The 17,594-nt window shown below is 39.9% G+C and overlaps 1 protein-coding gene across 1 annotated transcript in view; it reads left to right on the forward strand.

Annotated features, from left to right (window-relative positions):
* Positions 1-5,134, forward strand: part of LOC120035611 (adhesion G protein-coupled receptor E5-like) — a 10,124-nt gene extending 4,990 nt beyond the window's left edge. The window contains exons 4-10 of the mRNA XM_038982207.1: positions 1,111-1,305; positions 1,867-1,988; positions 2,720-2,815; positions 3,044-3,202; positions 4,595-4,766; positions 4,865-4,966; positions 5,105-5,134. Of these exons, the coding sequence (XP_038838135.1) occupies positions 1,111-1,305; positions 1,867-1,988; positions 2,720-2,815; positions 3,044-3,202; positions 4,595-4,766; positions 4,865-4,966; positions 5,105-5,134 (876 nt within the window). The remainder of the gene's footprint in view (positions 1-1,110; positions 1,306-1,866; positions 1,989-2,719; positions 2,816-3,043; positions 3,203-4,594; positions 4,767-4,864; positions 4,967-5,104) is intronic.
* Positions 5,135-17,594: the final 12,460 nt, after the last annotated feature.

A 17,594-nucleotide genomic window follows, 5' to 3' on the forward strand; every position in this document is an offset into this window, starting at 1 on the left:
AGCAAAGCACCCCACAACATGATGCCGCCAACCCCGTGCTTCACGGTTGGGATGGTGTTCTTCGGCTTGCAAGCCTCCCCCTTTTTCCTCCAAACATAATGGTGGTCATTATGGCCAAATAGTTCTATTTTTGTTTCATCAGGCCAGAGGAAATTTCTCCAAAAAGTACGATCTTTGTCCCTATGTGCAGTTGCAAACCGTAGTCTGGCTTTTTATTGGCAGTTTTGGAGCAGTGGCTTCTTCCTTGCTGAGCGGCCTTTCAGGTTATGTCAATATACGTAGGACTGGATATAGATACTTTGTACCGGTTTCCTCCATCGTCTTCACAAGGTCCTTTGCTGTTGTTCTGGGATTGATTTGCACTTTTAGCAACAAAGTATGGTGTTTATACTTGCGTACTATTGTTTGTACAGATGAACGTGGTACCTTCAGGCATTTGGAAATTGCTCCCAAGGATGAACCAGACTTGTGGAGGTCTACAAACTTTTTTTCTGAGGTCTTGGCTGATTTATTTTGATTTTCCCATGATGTCAAGCAAAGAGGCACTGAGTTTGAAGGTAGGCCTTGAAATACATCCACAGGTACACCTCCAGTTGACTCAAATTATGTCAATTAGCCTATCAGAAGCTTCTAAAGCCATTACATAATTTTCTGGAATTTTCCAAGCTGTTTAAAGGCACAGTCATCTTAGTGTATGTAAACTTGTGACCCACTGGAATTGTGATGCAGTGAATTATAAGTGAATGATAAGTGATCTGTCTGTAAACAATTGTTTGAAAATTTACTTGTGTCATGCACAAAGTAGATGTCCTAACCGACTTGACAAAGCTATAGTTTGTTAACAAGACCTTTTTAGAGCAGTTGAAAAACGAGTTTTAATGACTCCAACATAAGTGTATGTAAACCTCCGATTTCAACTGTATATACATAATTTTTTGTATTATTTTTATGTTGCAAAAAATGTTGGCCTCGAAACAGGTGCCCTGAATTACAGATCGCCACTGATGTTATATATTATGTAAACCCCTCCCTCCCTCCCTCCCTCCCTCCCTCCCTCCCTCCCTCCCTCCCTCCCTCCCTCTCTCTCCCTCCCTCCCTCTCTCTCTCTAGCACACCTTTGAGCTGCGTCTGTTGACGTGGCTGGGTCTGTCGGTGTCTGTGGTGTGTCTGTTGCTGTGCACCCTGACCTTCTGGCTGTGTCGGTCCATCCAGGGGACACGCACCACCATCCACCTCCACCTCTGTGTCTGCCTCTTCATCGCTGACATCGTCTTCCTCGCCGGCATCTCTCACACACAGAGCAAGGTGGTTTTAGGGATGTGGGGAGTGTGTGTGTGTGAGTTTGTGTGTGTGAGGGATCAAGGTATATATAGCAATTTTTTTATATATTCCTTGTCACTTTTATTTGGTGTTGCTCCCCCCTAGGATCTTGTACCCCCTTCTATACCCAGGATGACAAACACATAACAACAAATAAGCCCTTTTTACATACAGTCAGATCTAAATTTAAGTTTTTGAATATTCAATTTGACTTTTATTCATCTCTCCTCCTCCCCTCCCCTCTCCTTTCCAACCCCTCCCATTCTCCTCCTCTCCCCTCCTCTCCCTCTTGCCCCTCTTCTCTTCTCTTCTCTTCTCTTCTCTTCTCTTCTCTTCTCTTCTCTTCTCTTCTCTTCTCTTCTCTTCTCTTCTCTTCTCTTCCCTTCCCTTCCCTTCCCTTCCCTCCCCTCCCCTCCCCTCCCCTCCCCTCTCCTCTCCTCTCCTCTCCTCTCCTCTCCTCTCCTCTCCTCTCCTCTCCTCTCCTCTCCTCTCCTCTCCTCTCCTCTCCTCTCCTCTCCTCTCCTCTCCTCTCCTCTCCTCTCCCAGGGAGGATGTAGGGTTGTAGCAGGTCTCCTCCACCTGTCCTTCCTAGGATCCTTCAGTTGGATGTTGTTAGAGGGGGTTCAGCTCTATCTCATGGTGGTCCTGGTCTTCAACACTACCATAAGGTATTGGATATATTTACTCTATCGTTATAAATTAGTATCTATCAGTATATATTTAGAGTATATATTTGTATTTATTTCTTTATTATACATGTATGTTATATTCATTTAGATAAGGAATGTATGTATTTATATTATTTCCTAATCTATTATATATTTTCATTATATATATATATTTCTTACAACTTTATTTTATCTTGCTATTAGTTACCTTGGTGTGTTACATTTTCTTTTAACTCCTATTTTTTTAAACTCTTTGATTCTTCTTCTTATTGTAAACAGCTGTACCTGTATTTTATGAAGCTCTTTGATTCTTCTTCTTACTGTATACCTCTGTATCTGTATTTTATGAAGCTCTTTGATTCTTCTTATTACTATAAACCTCTGTACCTGTATTTTATGAAGCTTTTAGATTTTTCTTCTTATTGTAATCCTCTGTACCTGTATTTTATGAAGCTCTTTGTTTCTTCTCCCTACTGTAAACCTCTGTACCTGTATTTTATGAAGCTCTTTGATTCTTCTTCTTATTGTAGACCTCTGTACCTGTATTTTATGTTTATATTTGATTTGTCTTATTGTAAACCTCTGTACCTGTATTTTATGAACATCTGTGATTCTTCTTCTTACTGTAGAAATCTGTACCTGTATTTTATGAACCTCTGTGATTCTTCTTCTTACTGTAGAAATCTGTACCTGTATTTTATGAACCTCTGTGATTCTTCTTCTTACTGTAGACCTCTGTACCTGTATGCTGTGGGATATGGACTGCCACTGGTTGTTGTCATCATCTCTGCTATCACCTACCCAGATGGATACGGTACCACACAACAGTGAGTCTGAGTCTGTGTGTGTGGGTGTGTGAGAGACTGTGTAGCAAATCTGTCCCATATAAATAACACCAGATAACGTTATTCTAACGTTATCTTGTCTCTGTCAGCTGTTGGTTGTCTCTGGAGAGAGGTTTTATTAAACTTAAATATAACATGTTATTAACACCAGATAACCTAATTCTAACTTTAATCTAACCTAATTCTAACGTTATCCTTTCTGTATGTCAGCTGTTGGTTGTCTCTGGAGAGAGGATTCATCTGGAGTTTCTTCGGCCCAGTGTGCACCATCATCATTCTCAACGTTTTCTTCTTCATCATCACTGTCTGGAGGCTGGCCCAGAAGTTCTCTAGTCTCAACCCTGACCTCTCCAACCTACGCAAGATCAAGTAAAGAGAGAAAGAGCGATGGGGAGAGCGAGAGAGAGACAGAGTGTGAAACTGAGAGACAGATGGAGGGAGAGAGAGAGAGAGAGAGAGAGAGTAACCTATACTAGGAGTCAGGAAGCAGGTGCAGAAGGAGAGTTTAGTAATGAAGGGATAGAGAGAGAGAGAGAGAGAGAGAGAGAGAGAGAGAGAGAGAGAGAGAGAGAGAGAGAGAGAGAGAGAGAGTAACCTATACACTAGGAGTCAGGAAGCAGGTGCAGAAGGAGAGTTTAGTAATGAAGGGATGGAGAGAGAGAGAGAGAGAGAGAGAGAGAGAGAGAGAGAGAGAGAGAGAGAGAGAGAGAGAGAGAGAGAGAGAGAGAGAGAGAGAGAGAGAGAGAGAGAGAGAGAGAGAGAGAGAGAGAGAGAGAGTAACCTATACACTAGGAGTCAGGAAGCAGGTGCAGAAGGAGAGTTTAGTAATGAAGGGATGGAGAGAGAGAGTGAGACAGAGAGAGAGAGACAGAGAGAGAGAGAGAGAGAGAGAGAGAGAGAGAGAGAGAGAGAGAGAGAGAGAGAGAGAGAGAGAGAGAGAGAGAGAGAGAGAGAGAGAGAGAGAGAGAGATTGTAACCTATACACTAGGAGTCAGGAAACAGGTGCAGAAGGAGAGTTTAATAATGGAGGGAGAGAGAGAGAGTGTGTAACCTATACACTAGGAGTCAGGAAGCAGGTGCAGAAGGAGAGTTTAATAATGAGAACAAGCAGTTAAACTCAACGTGAACGGAACCAATACTGCCTGACGACAGGCTAAATACAGGGGAAGTAATCAAGGTAATGATGAAGTCCAAGTGTGCGTACCGAGAGGGAGCAAGTGTGCGTAATGTGGGTTGCCAGGTGTGCGTAATTATGGTTGCCAGGACCGGACGTTAGTAGACCGGCGACGTCGGGGGCCGGAGACAGGGAATGGAACACAGGTGTGACAGAGAGACAGGGGAAGAGACAGAGAAAGTGATGTAGAGAGACAAATAGAGAAACGGAGAGATAGGTGAATGTAGAAATGTAGTGAATGTACGGACAGTGACAAATCCTTGGTGTGTGTGAATAAATTAATTTATGCAATTCAGTTTTTAGCTGCCATAGTACATTAAATAAAACTGTACTAAAACCTCTCCCTCCTCCCACCCCACCCCACCCCACCCTCCCCACCCTCACCCCCCCCTCCTCCCTCCTCCCTCCCTCCTTCATCCTCCTCTCCTCCCTCATTCTCCCTCCCTCCTCCCCACTCCCCTCCTCCTCTTCCCTCCCTCCCTCCTTTCTCCCTCCTCCCTCCCCAACCTCACCCCCTCCCTCCTCTTCCCTCCCTCCCTCCTCCTTCCTCCCCCCTCCTCCCCCTCCTCCTCCCCCTCTCTCTCCAGGGTGTTCACAGTGACAGCAGTGGCCCAGCTGTGTGTGTTGGGTACTATGTGGATATTTGGAGTGTTCCAGTTCCAAGAGGAGGGGACAGTGGTCATGACATATCTCTTCACTATCCTCAACTCTCTACAGGGAGCACTGCTGTTCATCATGCACTGCCTACTGAACAAAACGGTATGGTGTGTGTGTGTGTGTGTGTGTGTGTGTGTGTGTGTGTGTGGTGTGTGTGTGGTGTGTGTGTGTGTAACACTGTGCTCTGCTGCCCTCATCAGGTTAGAGAGGAGTATTGCAAGCTCCTGTCTTGTATCTGCACACCACTGAAAAAGAGATACTCAGAGGTCAGCACTACCAACCGTTCCTCCAGCCAATCCCAGGTACACACACACACACACACACACACACACACACACACACACACACACACACACACACACATATTCAGCAGACACATACGCAGACACAAACCACTTTCATTAAGTTAACCTCTATCCTTTGACATTTTTCTGTCCTAGGGGTCAAGGAGCGCCACGAACACGGGGTAGTCGCAGATATGACGTCACCAAACCCCCACCTTGCATTTCTTTAACCCTCCTCCCATGACAAATGTTCCCACTAGACGGCCAAACTGTAAAGTCAAAATGGTCGATATCCTAAACATTTATGAAAACAAAGCTTTGCGTTTAGCGGTGTGGTTACGATACATCGTAGAAATGGGCAGTGTTTCTGACTTAGCATCTTGGCCAGATAGTGACAACCCAGAAACACTCAGCCCGAGGATAGTACTGTTCAGGCCAGGTTAGTAGAATATGTGTCCAACTAGCCCGCCGGATAGTAAAAATGTTAGTCCTCTAGCCAGGTTGGCCAGTGTCCAAAATCCTTCAGTTCCATCCCTGATTAGACACTTCATATCAAACTTTATGTTAACCACTGTCTTATCAAGCATTAGGTTATCCAATCAGAAGTTATGTGATCTTCATGTCATCCAATAGTAATCCATATGGTATTTATGTCATCCAATCAGAAGTAACGTGATCTTCATGTCATCCAATAGTAATCCATATGTCATCCAATCAGAAGTTACATGATCTTCATGTCATCCAATAGGAATCCATATCCTCTTTATGTAATTTTTACAGTCAAATAGATGAAACCATAATCATAAACAGAAGCTTTCTTCCTTTACACGAATGTAATAGATTTATAGCAATATTTCTTACTTTCTTATTTCTTACCAAGAGCACAAGATATGGTGACATTTCTACACAAATAAATCCAAAGGGATTTAGAAAAACATGTGAAGATATGTGTTAGTTGTGACCTAATGGACTGTTATACTGTAAATGTTTATTTTTCTTAAAGACATTATTAATAACTATTACGAATAGTATGCATGTTTATACATTCAGGCTAGTAATGTTCACACATTCCTATAAATGTTTACAAATATAATTGTAAATAGTTTATAAATCGTTAAAAGGTTTATTCATGATAGTTATTATCAAGTGTTACCATGGATACCTCTATGTACCTCTACTACCATTTAAACGTTTGGGGTCACTTAGAAATGTCCTTGTTTATGAAAGAAAAGCACATAATTTGTCCATTAAAATAACATCAGATTGATCAGAAATACAGTGTAGACATTGTTAATGTTGTGAATGACTACTGTAGCTGGAAACTACTGATTTTGTAATAGAATATCTACATAGACGTACAGAGGCCCATTATCAGAAACCATCACTCCTGTGTTCCAATGGCACGTTGTGTTAGCTAATCCAAGTGTATCATTATAAAATGCTAATTGATCATTAGAAAAACCTTTTGCAATTATGTTAGCACAGCTGAAAACTGTTGTGCTGATAAAAGAAGCAATAAAACTGGCCTTCTTTAGACTAGTTGAGTATTCAGCATTTGTGGGTTCGATTACAGGCTCAAAATGGCCAGAAACAAAGACTTTCTTCTGAAACTCGTCAGTCTATTCTTGTTCTGAGAAATGAAGGCTATTCCATGCGAGAAATTGCCAAGAAACTGAAGATCTCGTACAACGCTGTGTACTAGTCCCTTCACAGAACAGCGCAAACTGGCTCTAACCAGAATAGAAAGAGGAGTGGGAGGCCCCGGTGAACAACTGAGCAAGTGGACAAGTACATTAGAGTGTCTAGTTTGAGAAACAGGCGCCTCACAAGTCCTCAACTGGCAGCTTCATTAAATAGTACCCACAAAAAACCAGTCTCAACGTCAACAGTGAAGAGGCGACTGCGGGATGTTGGCCTTCTAGGAAGAGTTGCAGAGAAAAACCCATATCTCAGACCGGCCAAAAAAATGAAAAGATTAAGATGGACAAAAGAAAACAATTACAGGACAGAGGAACTTTCTGATCAATTTGATGTTATTTTAATGGACAAAAAATGTGCTTTTCTTTCAAAACAAGGACATTTCTAAATGACCCCAAACTTTTTCATGTACAGTCGTGGCCAAAAGTTTTGAGAATGACACAAATATTTATTTTCACAAAGTCTGCTGCCTCAGTTTGTATGATGGCAATTTGCATATACTCCAGAATGTTATGAAGAGTGCTCAGATGAATTGCAATTAATTGCAAATTCCCTCTTTGCCATGCAAATGAACTGAATCCCCCAAAAACATTTCCACTGCATTTCAGCACTGCCACAAAAGGACCAGCTGACATCATGTCAGTGATTCTCTCGTTAACACAGTGTTGACGAGGACAAGGCTGGAGATCACTCTGTCACATGCTGATTGAGTTCGAATAATAGACTGGAAGCTTCAAAAGGAGGGTGGTGCTTGGATTCATTGTTCTTCCTCTGTCTACCATGGTTGCCTGCAAGGAAACACATGCCGTCATCATTGCTTTGCACATAAAGGGCTTCACAGGCAAGGGCTTCACAAGGGCGGAAGGGTAGCCTTGTGGTTAGAGCGTTGGACTAGTAACCGAAAGGTTGCAAGTTCGAATCCCTGAGCTGACAAGGTACAAGCCTGTTGTTCTGCCCCTGAACAAGGCAGTTAATGCACTGTTCCTTGGCTGTCATTGAAATAAGAATTTGTTCTTAACTGACCTGCCTAGTTAAATAAAGGTAAATATTGCACCTAAATTAACCATTTATTGGATCATCAAGAACTTCAAGGAGAGTGGTTCAATTGTTGTGAAGAAGGCTTCAGGGTGCCCAAGAAAGTCCACCAAGCGCCAGGACCGTCTCCTAAAGTTGATTCAGCTGCGGGATCGGGGCACCCCCACCAGCTTGCTCAGGAATGGCAGTGAGGTGAAGACTTTTGGAGGATGGTGGAGGATGGACTTTTGGAGGATGGTGTCAAGAAGGGCAGCAAAGAAGCCAATTCTCTCCAGGAAAAACATCAGGGACAGACTGATATTCTGCAAAAGGTACAGGGATTGGGCTGATGAGGACATTGGTAAAGTCATTTTCTCTGATGAATCTCCTTTCCGATTGTTTGGGGCATCCGGAAAAAATCTTGTCCGTAGAAGACAAGGTGTGCGCTACCATCAGTCCTGTGTCATGCCAACAGTAAAGCATCCTGAGACCATTCATGTGTGGGGTTGCTTCTCAGCTAAGGGAGTGGGCTCAATCACAATTATGCCAAAGAACACAGCCATGAATAAAGAACGTTACCAACACATCGTCCGAGAGCAACTTCTCCCAACCATCCAGGAAAAGTTTGGTGACGAACAATGCCTTTTCCAGCATGATGGAGCACCTTGCCATAAGGCAAAAGTGATAACTAAGTGGCTCGGGGAACAAAACATCAATATTTTGGGTCCATGGCCAGGAAACTCCCCAGACCTTAATCCCATTGAGAACTTGTGGTCAAACCCTCAAGAGGCGGGTGGACAAACAAAAACCCACCAATTCTGACAAACTCCAAGCGTTATTATGCAAGAATGGGCTGCCATCAGTCAGGATGTGGCCCAGAAGTTAATTGACAGCATGCTAGGGCGGATTGCAATGGTCTTGAAAAAGAAAGGTCAACACTGCAAATATTGACTCTTTGCATCAACTTCATGTAATTGTCATAAAAGCCTTTGACACTTATGAAATGCTTGTAATTATACTTCAGTATTCCATAGTAACATCTGACAAAAGTATCTAAAGACACTGAAGCAGCAAACTTTGTGAAAATTAATATTTGTGTCATTCTCAAAACTTTTGGCCACAACTGTATATCATGAGAAAGTTAAAGATGTGTTGTGAACACTTGCAGTGCTTTTCTCCAAATATAAGTTTTTTAGAAATCCTTGTGGAAAGATTCTCAGAATGAGGAGGGAATAAACAGGAAATCTGGATTCTCCAACAAGATTGTCACTCATGGCTCCATCTCAAAACTCTTGGTTAGTTTATTACTGGCCAACAAAATATAGTGTAGCATTTCTGATGGGGGGGGGGGGGGGGGGGGTGCCTTGATCTGGACTTAAACCTGTGTCCAGCAACTGTTAACCTAACAAATTAGCCAAGAGATCTGAACCGCTTGATGAGGTTGCTAGGTGTTGGGTTAAAGTCGTTTCAATAGTTGTATAGGTTTATGAATAAATAGTAGCAAAATACTGTACAGTTCAGCCATGGTAGTGGTCCTTAGGCACACATCTAGGATCAGAATACAGTAAATGACTGTACAGTTCAGACATTGTAGAGGTCCTTAGGCACACATCTAGGATCAGAATACAGTAAATGACTGTACAGTTCAGACATTGTAGAGGTTGTCACAGAGCTAGGATCAGCTTAACCAAACCAAAACCTAACTCAAAGAGCTTGGTACATCCATTTTTTTAAATGTTTAAATTAGTGATTTATATCCCATCGTTCTTCTAGAATTTAACTTATGACCAGGTCAACTGGTGACCAGGTCAACTGTTGTGCCCCATCAGAACACTGAAGAATATCATGTTGATCTCATGGATGGTCAGTCCTTGCATCCAGAGATCCATCTGTGATTTTGAGAGTGGTTAAATTTCTCCAGTCCCATCCCTCAGCTGTATGGGGGTGCTATTTCGATCTTGGAAAAATTGGTCTCCAAATTAAACTGCCTCGTACTCAATTCTTGCTCGTACAATATGCATATTATTCTTACTATTGGATAGAAAACACTCTCTAGTTTCTAAAACCGTTCGAATTATGTCTGTGGGTGAAACAGAACTCTTTCTACAGCGAAATCCATGACAGGAACTGCGAAGGTCTGAAAACTAGGCTCTGCTCTCAGATCAGTTTAAAGCTCTGTATGTATCCTATGGGTCGACATGAACTGCACCCGCCTTCCCCTGGATGTCAGTAACCAATGAGAAGTGGAATGGACTTTCTACGTAGCTCTCAGAGTTTATAAAAGGCCAGGGAACGAGGGGACCTCTCTTTTCAACGCTCGCCATTACGCAAAGCAAGACCTCAGGATGGCGTTTTGAAACGCTCAGTTATCGACCTTAGATATATCCGTCTGTAATTTAATTCGATATAGGTGTTAGAAACATCATAACGAAGTTATTTTAAACCGAGTTATATCAGTTTATGCGAGTATATTGCTATTTTCGGAATTTCCTTAGTATTGAGTTTGAGGATTTGGGAATGCTGTGGCCACATAGCTACTAGTTAGCTGCTAATTCCGAAGTTGAACACGACGTTTTACAACCAAGCAACAATTCTTTTGGACAAAGGACCACTTGGCCAAGATTCTGATGGAAGCTCGTCCAAAAGTAAGAGCTATTTATGATGTTATTCCGTATTTATGTGGAAAAATGTAAACGGATTTGTCCGCCATTATTGCGGCACTAGTCTGGCTGTAACGCACACTGTATGTCTAGTAACGTTAATTTTAAAAATCTAACTCAGCGGTTGCATTAATAACTAATGCATCTTTCATTTCATGTCCAACCTGTATTTTTTAGTCAAGTTTACGATTATTTATACATTAGATTAGGTGCCTTTCCAAGATGGCGCCGGCCAGAATGCATGCCCTGTTGCCACTGATCACATTGTATAACCACGAATTGTGCTGCTAAATATGCACATTTTCGAAAAAAAACTGTATGGATTGTGTAATATGATGTTACAGGACTGTCATCTGAGGAATTCTGAGAAGGTTAGTGAAAAATTAATTTATTTTGGTGGTGAATACGTTATCGCTGTGTTTGGCTGGAATCAATGCTGTTGTCTGGTTTGCTATTGTGGTAAGCTAATATAACGATATATTGTGTTTTCGCTGTAAAACACTTAGAACATCTGAAATATTGTCTGGATTCACAAGATCTGTGTCTTTCAATTGCTGTAGGCTGTGTATTTTTAAGAAATGTTTTATGATGAGTAATTAGCTAATACACGTTTCTCTCTGTAGTTATTCTAGTCGAGTTGTGATGGTGGGTGCAATTGTAAACTATGATTTATACCTGAAATATGCACATTTTTCTAACAAAACCTATGCTATACAATAAATATGTTATCAGACTGTCATCTGATGAAGTTTTTTCTTGCTTAGTGGCTATCAATATCTTTATTTGGTCGAATTGGTGATAGCTACTGGTGGAGAGAAAAAATGGTGGACTAAGAAAAATGGTGTCTTTTGCTAACGTGGTTAGCTAATAGATTTACATATTGTGTCTTCCCTGTAAAACATTTTAAAAATCAGACATGATTGCTGGATTCACAAGAAGTGTATTTTTCATCTGGTGTCTTGGACTTGTGATTTAATGATATTTAGATGCTAGTATTTACTTGTGACGCTATGCTAGGCTATGCTAGTCAGCTTTTTTACTGGTGGGGGTGCTCCCGGATCCAGGTTTGGGAGGAACTAGAAGTTAACCACAACAAGTGGTGGGACGACCGGTTTGTTGCTTTTTGAATCCCAGACTGCCCCTTTAAGGTTCCACCCTAGACCTTGGTCTCAGAATAACCATGGAGATAAAGCAGAGTCTTAAAACAATCTAAACAATGTCTACATTCAATGTTGTATGTTTTTTATACAGTAGATCCCTTCTCTAATGACTTCTGTCCTACTTCAGTTTCTATACAGTAGATCCCTTCTCTAATGACTTCTGTCCTACTTCACTTTCTATACAGTAGATCCCTTCTCTAATGACTTCTGTCCTGCTTCACTTTCTATACAGTAGATCCCTTCTCTAATGACTTCTGTCCTACTTAATGTTTCTATACAGTAGATCCCTTCTCTAATGACTTCTGTCCTACTTCACTTTCTATACAGTAGATCCCTGTATTGGCAGCAACATGTAGATCAGTAGAATAGTAACAATCCCACATGGTTTTGTTGATAGGTTCCCTCTTGTTGGAACACTTTACACTGTGACATCAGAAAGAATACATTCTGGACCAATAACAGGCTTAGTATTACTAGTAGTTCTATATCCCATGGCGATCACTAATTGATATATTGGATGTGTCCCAAATGCACCCTATTCCCTACAGTGAACTACTGTTGATTATTGGTGCCCTATATAGGGAATATGGTGTCATTTGGGATGTGCACATTGTCTTAAAAGAGTCTACGCTTAAAGTGGTTGTCTGGTTAAATAACTATCTCCGCCAGCTCCAATCATATCAAACACTGTACCTCCTGGGAGTCCTGCCCATCACCGGCAGCTCCAATCTCTCTCTCTCTCTCTCTCTCTCTCTCTCTCTCTCTCTCTCTCTCTCTCTCTCTCTCTCTCTCTCTCTCTCTCTCTCTCTCTCTCTCTCTCTCTCTCTCTCTCAATGAGAGTAAGAGAGAGAGAGGGGGCGTGCTCTAACAGAAAGAGGGAGTGGGGAGAGGAGAGTTAAACAGTGGTTTCTAACTCCATGTGGCTCACACTTAGAGGTGTCTCTAAGACCTTGTTAAACTGGGATTTTCTTCAATCTGAATTCAACTGTAAAGCAGATTTAATCTCAGACTGATTCTTCTTGTGGGACTAGTTTTATTAGGATCCTACTAGTTGTCTGGATATAATACCAGTCTGTCTTTGAGATGGGGTCCAGAACTCTGCTACTTGTTCTGGGTGAGTCTAACCTTGTATATCTTTGGAACTTGACTAGCTGTGTGTTTGTACAGTATGTGTGTGTGTGGGGTGTGTGTGTGTGTGTGTGTGTGTGTGTGTGTGTGTGTGTGTACGTGTGTGTACGTGTATGTACGTGTGTGTACGTGTGTGTGTGTGTGAGAAAGTGACAAAATGAGAGAGGTGGTATTTCAGAATTCATTGTCAGTTATAGTTGATTGGCTACAGAATATTCTAAACGTGTACCACCCATGATCCAACCATGGTTACAGTGTGAATGTTACAACCATGGTTACAGTGTGAATGTTACAACCATGGATAAAGTGTGAATGTTACAACCATGGATACAGTGTGAATGTTACAACCATGGTTACAGTGTGAATGTTACAACCATGGTTACAGTGTGAATGTTACAACCATATCTAATACATGTATAAACTACAAGACTATATACAAGACATACAACAAGTGTATTGACAGTTTTAGTTTTAATCCATTTTAAATTCAGGCTGTAACACAACAAAAGGTGGAAAAGTAAAGGGTTGTGAATACTTTGTGAAAGCTCTGTGTGTCTTTACAAATAACTGAATTTGTCATCTACCAACTTCGTTTCCTGTGGAGTGTGTGTGCAGAGGGTGAGATCATGACTGAAAGATTTCAGATAGACATCAGGCCTCGCACACACTGAGTGTCTTTATGATGCACACACACACACACACACACACACACACACACACACACACACACACACACACACACACACACACACACACACACACACACACACACACACACACACACACACACACACACACACACACACACACATACACACACACATAAACACATAAACACATACACACACATACACACACACACATACACACATAAAAATACACACATACACAGAACCCAGCTCTAAAGACAGCACACTAGTGTCAGTCCTGTTACTGTGTTGCTTCCTGGAAACAGAGACATTCTGACAGCAATGAATAACAGAAAATCCCCTGAACATAGTACTACATCCATAACATAACTACCTGAACATAGTACTACATCCATAACATAACTACCTGAACATAGTACTACATCCATAACATAACTACCTGAACATAGTACTACATCCATAACATCCATTACATAACTACCTGAACATAGTACTACATCCATAACATCCATAACATAACTACCTGAACATAGTACTACATCCATAACATAACTACCTGAACATAGAACTACATCCATAACATCCATAAAATAACTACCTGCACATAGTACTACATCCATAACATAACTACCTGAACATAGAACTACATCCATAACATCCATAAAATAACTACCTGAACATAGAACTACATCCATAGCATAACTACCTGAACATAGTACTACATCCATAACATCCATAACACAACTACCTGAACATAGTACTACATCCATAACATAACTACCTGAACATAGTACTACATCCATAACATCAATAACATAACTACCTGAACATAGTACTACATCCATAACATAACTACCTGAACATAGTACTACATCCATAACATAACTACCTGAACATAGTACTACATCCATAACATAACTACCTGAACATAGTACTACATCCATAACATCAATAACATAACTACCTGAACATAGTACTACATCCATAACATCCATAACATAACTACTTGAACATAGTACTACATCCATGACATCCATAACACAACTACCTGAACATAGTACTACATCCATAACATAACTACCTGAACATAGTACTACATCCATAACATAACTACCTGAACATAGTACTACATCCATAACATCCATAACATAACTACCTGAACATAGTACTACATCCATAAAATAACTACCTGAACATAGTACTACATCCATAACATCCATAACATAACTAGCTGAACATAGTACTACATCCATAACGTAACTACCTGAACATAGTACTACATCCATAACATAACTACCTGAACATAGTACTACATCCATAACATAACCATCTGAACATAGTACTAAATCCATAACATCCATAACATAACTACCTGAACATAGTACTACATCCATAACATAACTACCTGAACATAGAACTACATCCATAACATCCATAAAATAACTACCTGCACATAGTACTACATCCATAACATAACTACCTGAACATAGAACTACATCCATAACATCCATAAAATAACTACCTGAACATAGAACTACATCCATAGCATAACTACCTGAATATAGTACTACATCCATAACATAACTACCTGAACATAGTACTACATCCATAACATAACTACCTGAACATAGTACTACATCCATAACATCAATAACATAACTACCTGAACATAGTACTACATCCATAACATCCATAACATAACTACTTGAACATAGTACTACATCCATGACATCCATAACACAACTACCTGAACATAGTACTACATCCATAACATAACTACCTGAACATAGTACTACATCCATAACATAACTACCTGAACATAGTACTACATCCATAACATCCATAACATAACTACCTGAACATAGTACTACATCCATAAAATAACTACCTGAACATAGTACTACATCCATAACATCCATAACATAACTACCTGAACATAGTACTACATCCATAACGTAACTACCTGAACATAGTACTACATCCATAACATAACTACCTGAACATAGTACTACATCCATAACATAACCATCTGAACATAGTACTACATCCATAACATAACTAGCTGAACATAGTACTACATCCATAACATAACCACCTGAACATAGTACTACATCCATAACATAACTACCTGAACATAGTACTACATCCATAACATCCATAACATAACTACCTGAACATAGTACTACATCCATAACATCCATAACATAACTACCTGAACATAGTACTACATCCATAACATAACTACCTGAACAAAGAACTACATCCATAACATCCATAAAATAACTACCTGAACATAGTACTACATCCATAACATCCATAACACAACTACCTGAACATAGTACTACATCCATAACATAACTACCTGAACATAGTACTACATCCATAACATCAATAACATAACTACCTGAACATAGTACTACATCCATAACATAACTACTTGAACATAGTACTACATCCATGACATCCATAACACAACTACCTGAACATAGTACTACATCCATAACATAACTACCTGAACATAGTACTACATCCATAACATAACTACCTGAACATAGTACTACATCCATAACATCCATAACATAACTACCTGAACATAGTACTACATCCATAAAATAACTACCTGAACATAGTACTACATCCATAACATCCATAACATAACTAGCTGAACATAGTACTACATCCATAACATAACTACCTGAACATAGTACTACATCCATAACATAACTACCTGAACATAGTACTACATCCATAACATAACCATCTGAACATAGTACTGCATCCATAACATAACTACCTGAACATAGTACTACATCATAACATAACCACCTGAACATAGTACTGCATCCATAACATAACTACCTGAACATAGTACTACATCATAACATAACCACCTGAACATAGTACTACATCCATAACATAACTACCTGAACATAGTACTACATCCATAACATAACTACCTGAACATAGTACTACATCCATAACATCCATAACACAACTAGCTGAACATAGTACTACATCCATAACATAACTACCTGAACATAGTACTACATCCATAACATAACCACCTGAACATAGTACTACATCCATAACATAACTACCTGAACATAGTACTACATCCATAACATAACTACCTGAACATAGTACTACATCCATAACATAACTACCTGAACATAGTACTACATGCATAACATAACGACCTGAACATAGTACTACATCAATAACATCCATAACTTAACCACCTGAACATAGTACTACATCCATAACATAACTACCTGAACATAGTACTACATCCATAACATCCATAACACAACTACCTGAACATAGTACTACATCCATAACATAACTACCTGAACATAGTACTACATCCATAAAATAACTACCTTAACATAGTACTACATCCATAACATCCATAACATAACTACTTGAACATAGTACTACATCCACAACATCCATAACATAACTACCTGAACATAGTACTACATCCATAACATAACTACCTGAACATAGTAATACATCCATAACATCCATAACATAACTACCTGAACATAGTACTACATCCATAACATACCTACCTGAACATAGTACTACATCATAACATAACTAGCTGAACATAGTACTACATCCATAACATAACTACCTGAACATAGTACTACATCCATAACATAACTACCTGAACATAGTACTACATCCATAACATAACTACCTGAACATAGTACTACATCCATAACATCCATAACATAACTACCTGAACATAGTACTACATCCATAACATCCATAACATAACTACCTGAACATGGTACTACATCCATAACATCCATACCATAACTACCTGAACATAGAACTACATCCATAACATCCATAACATAACTACCTGAACATAGTACTACATCCATAACATAACTACCTGATTATAGTACTACATCCATAACATCCATAACATAACTACCTGAACATAGTACTACATCCATAACACAACTACCTGAACATAGTAGTACATCCATAACATCCATAACATAACTACCTGAACATAGTACTACATCCATAACAAAGCTACCTGAACATAGTACTACATCCATAACATCCATAACACAACTACCTGAACATAGTACTACATCCATAGAATAACTACCTGAACATAGTACTTCATCCATAACAAAGCTACCTGAACATAGTACTACATCTCTAACATCCATAACATAACTACCTGAACATAGTACTACATCAATAACACAACTACCTGAACATAAAACTACATCCATAACATAGCTACCTGAACATAGTACTACATCCATAACATCCATAACACAACTACCTGAACATAGTACTACATCCATAA

This window comes from Salvelinus namaycush, unplaced genomic scaffold (assembly GCF_016432855.1).
Source record: "Salvelinus namaycush isolate Seneca unplaced genomic scaffold, SaNama_1.0 Scaffold107, whole genome shotgun sequence".
Taxonomy (NCBI): domain Eukaryota; kingdom Metazoa; phylum Chordata; class Actinopteri; order Salmoniformes; family Salmonidae; genus Salvelinus; species Salvelinus namaycush.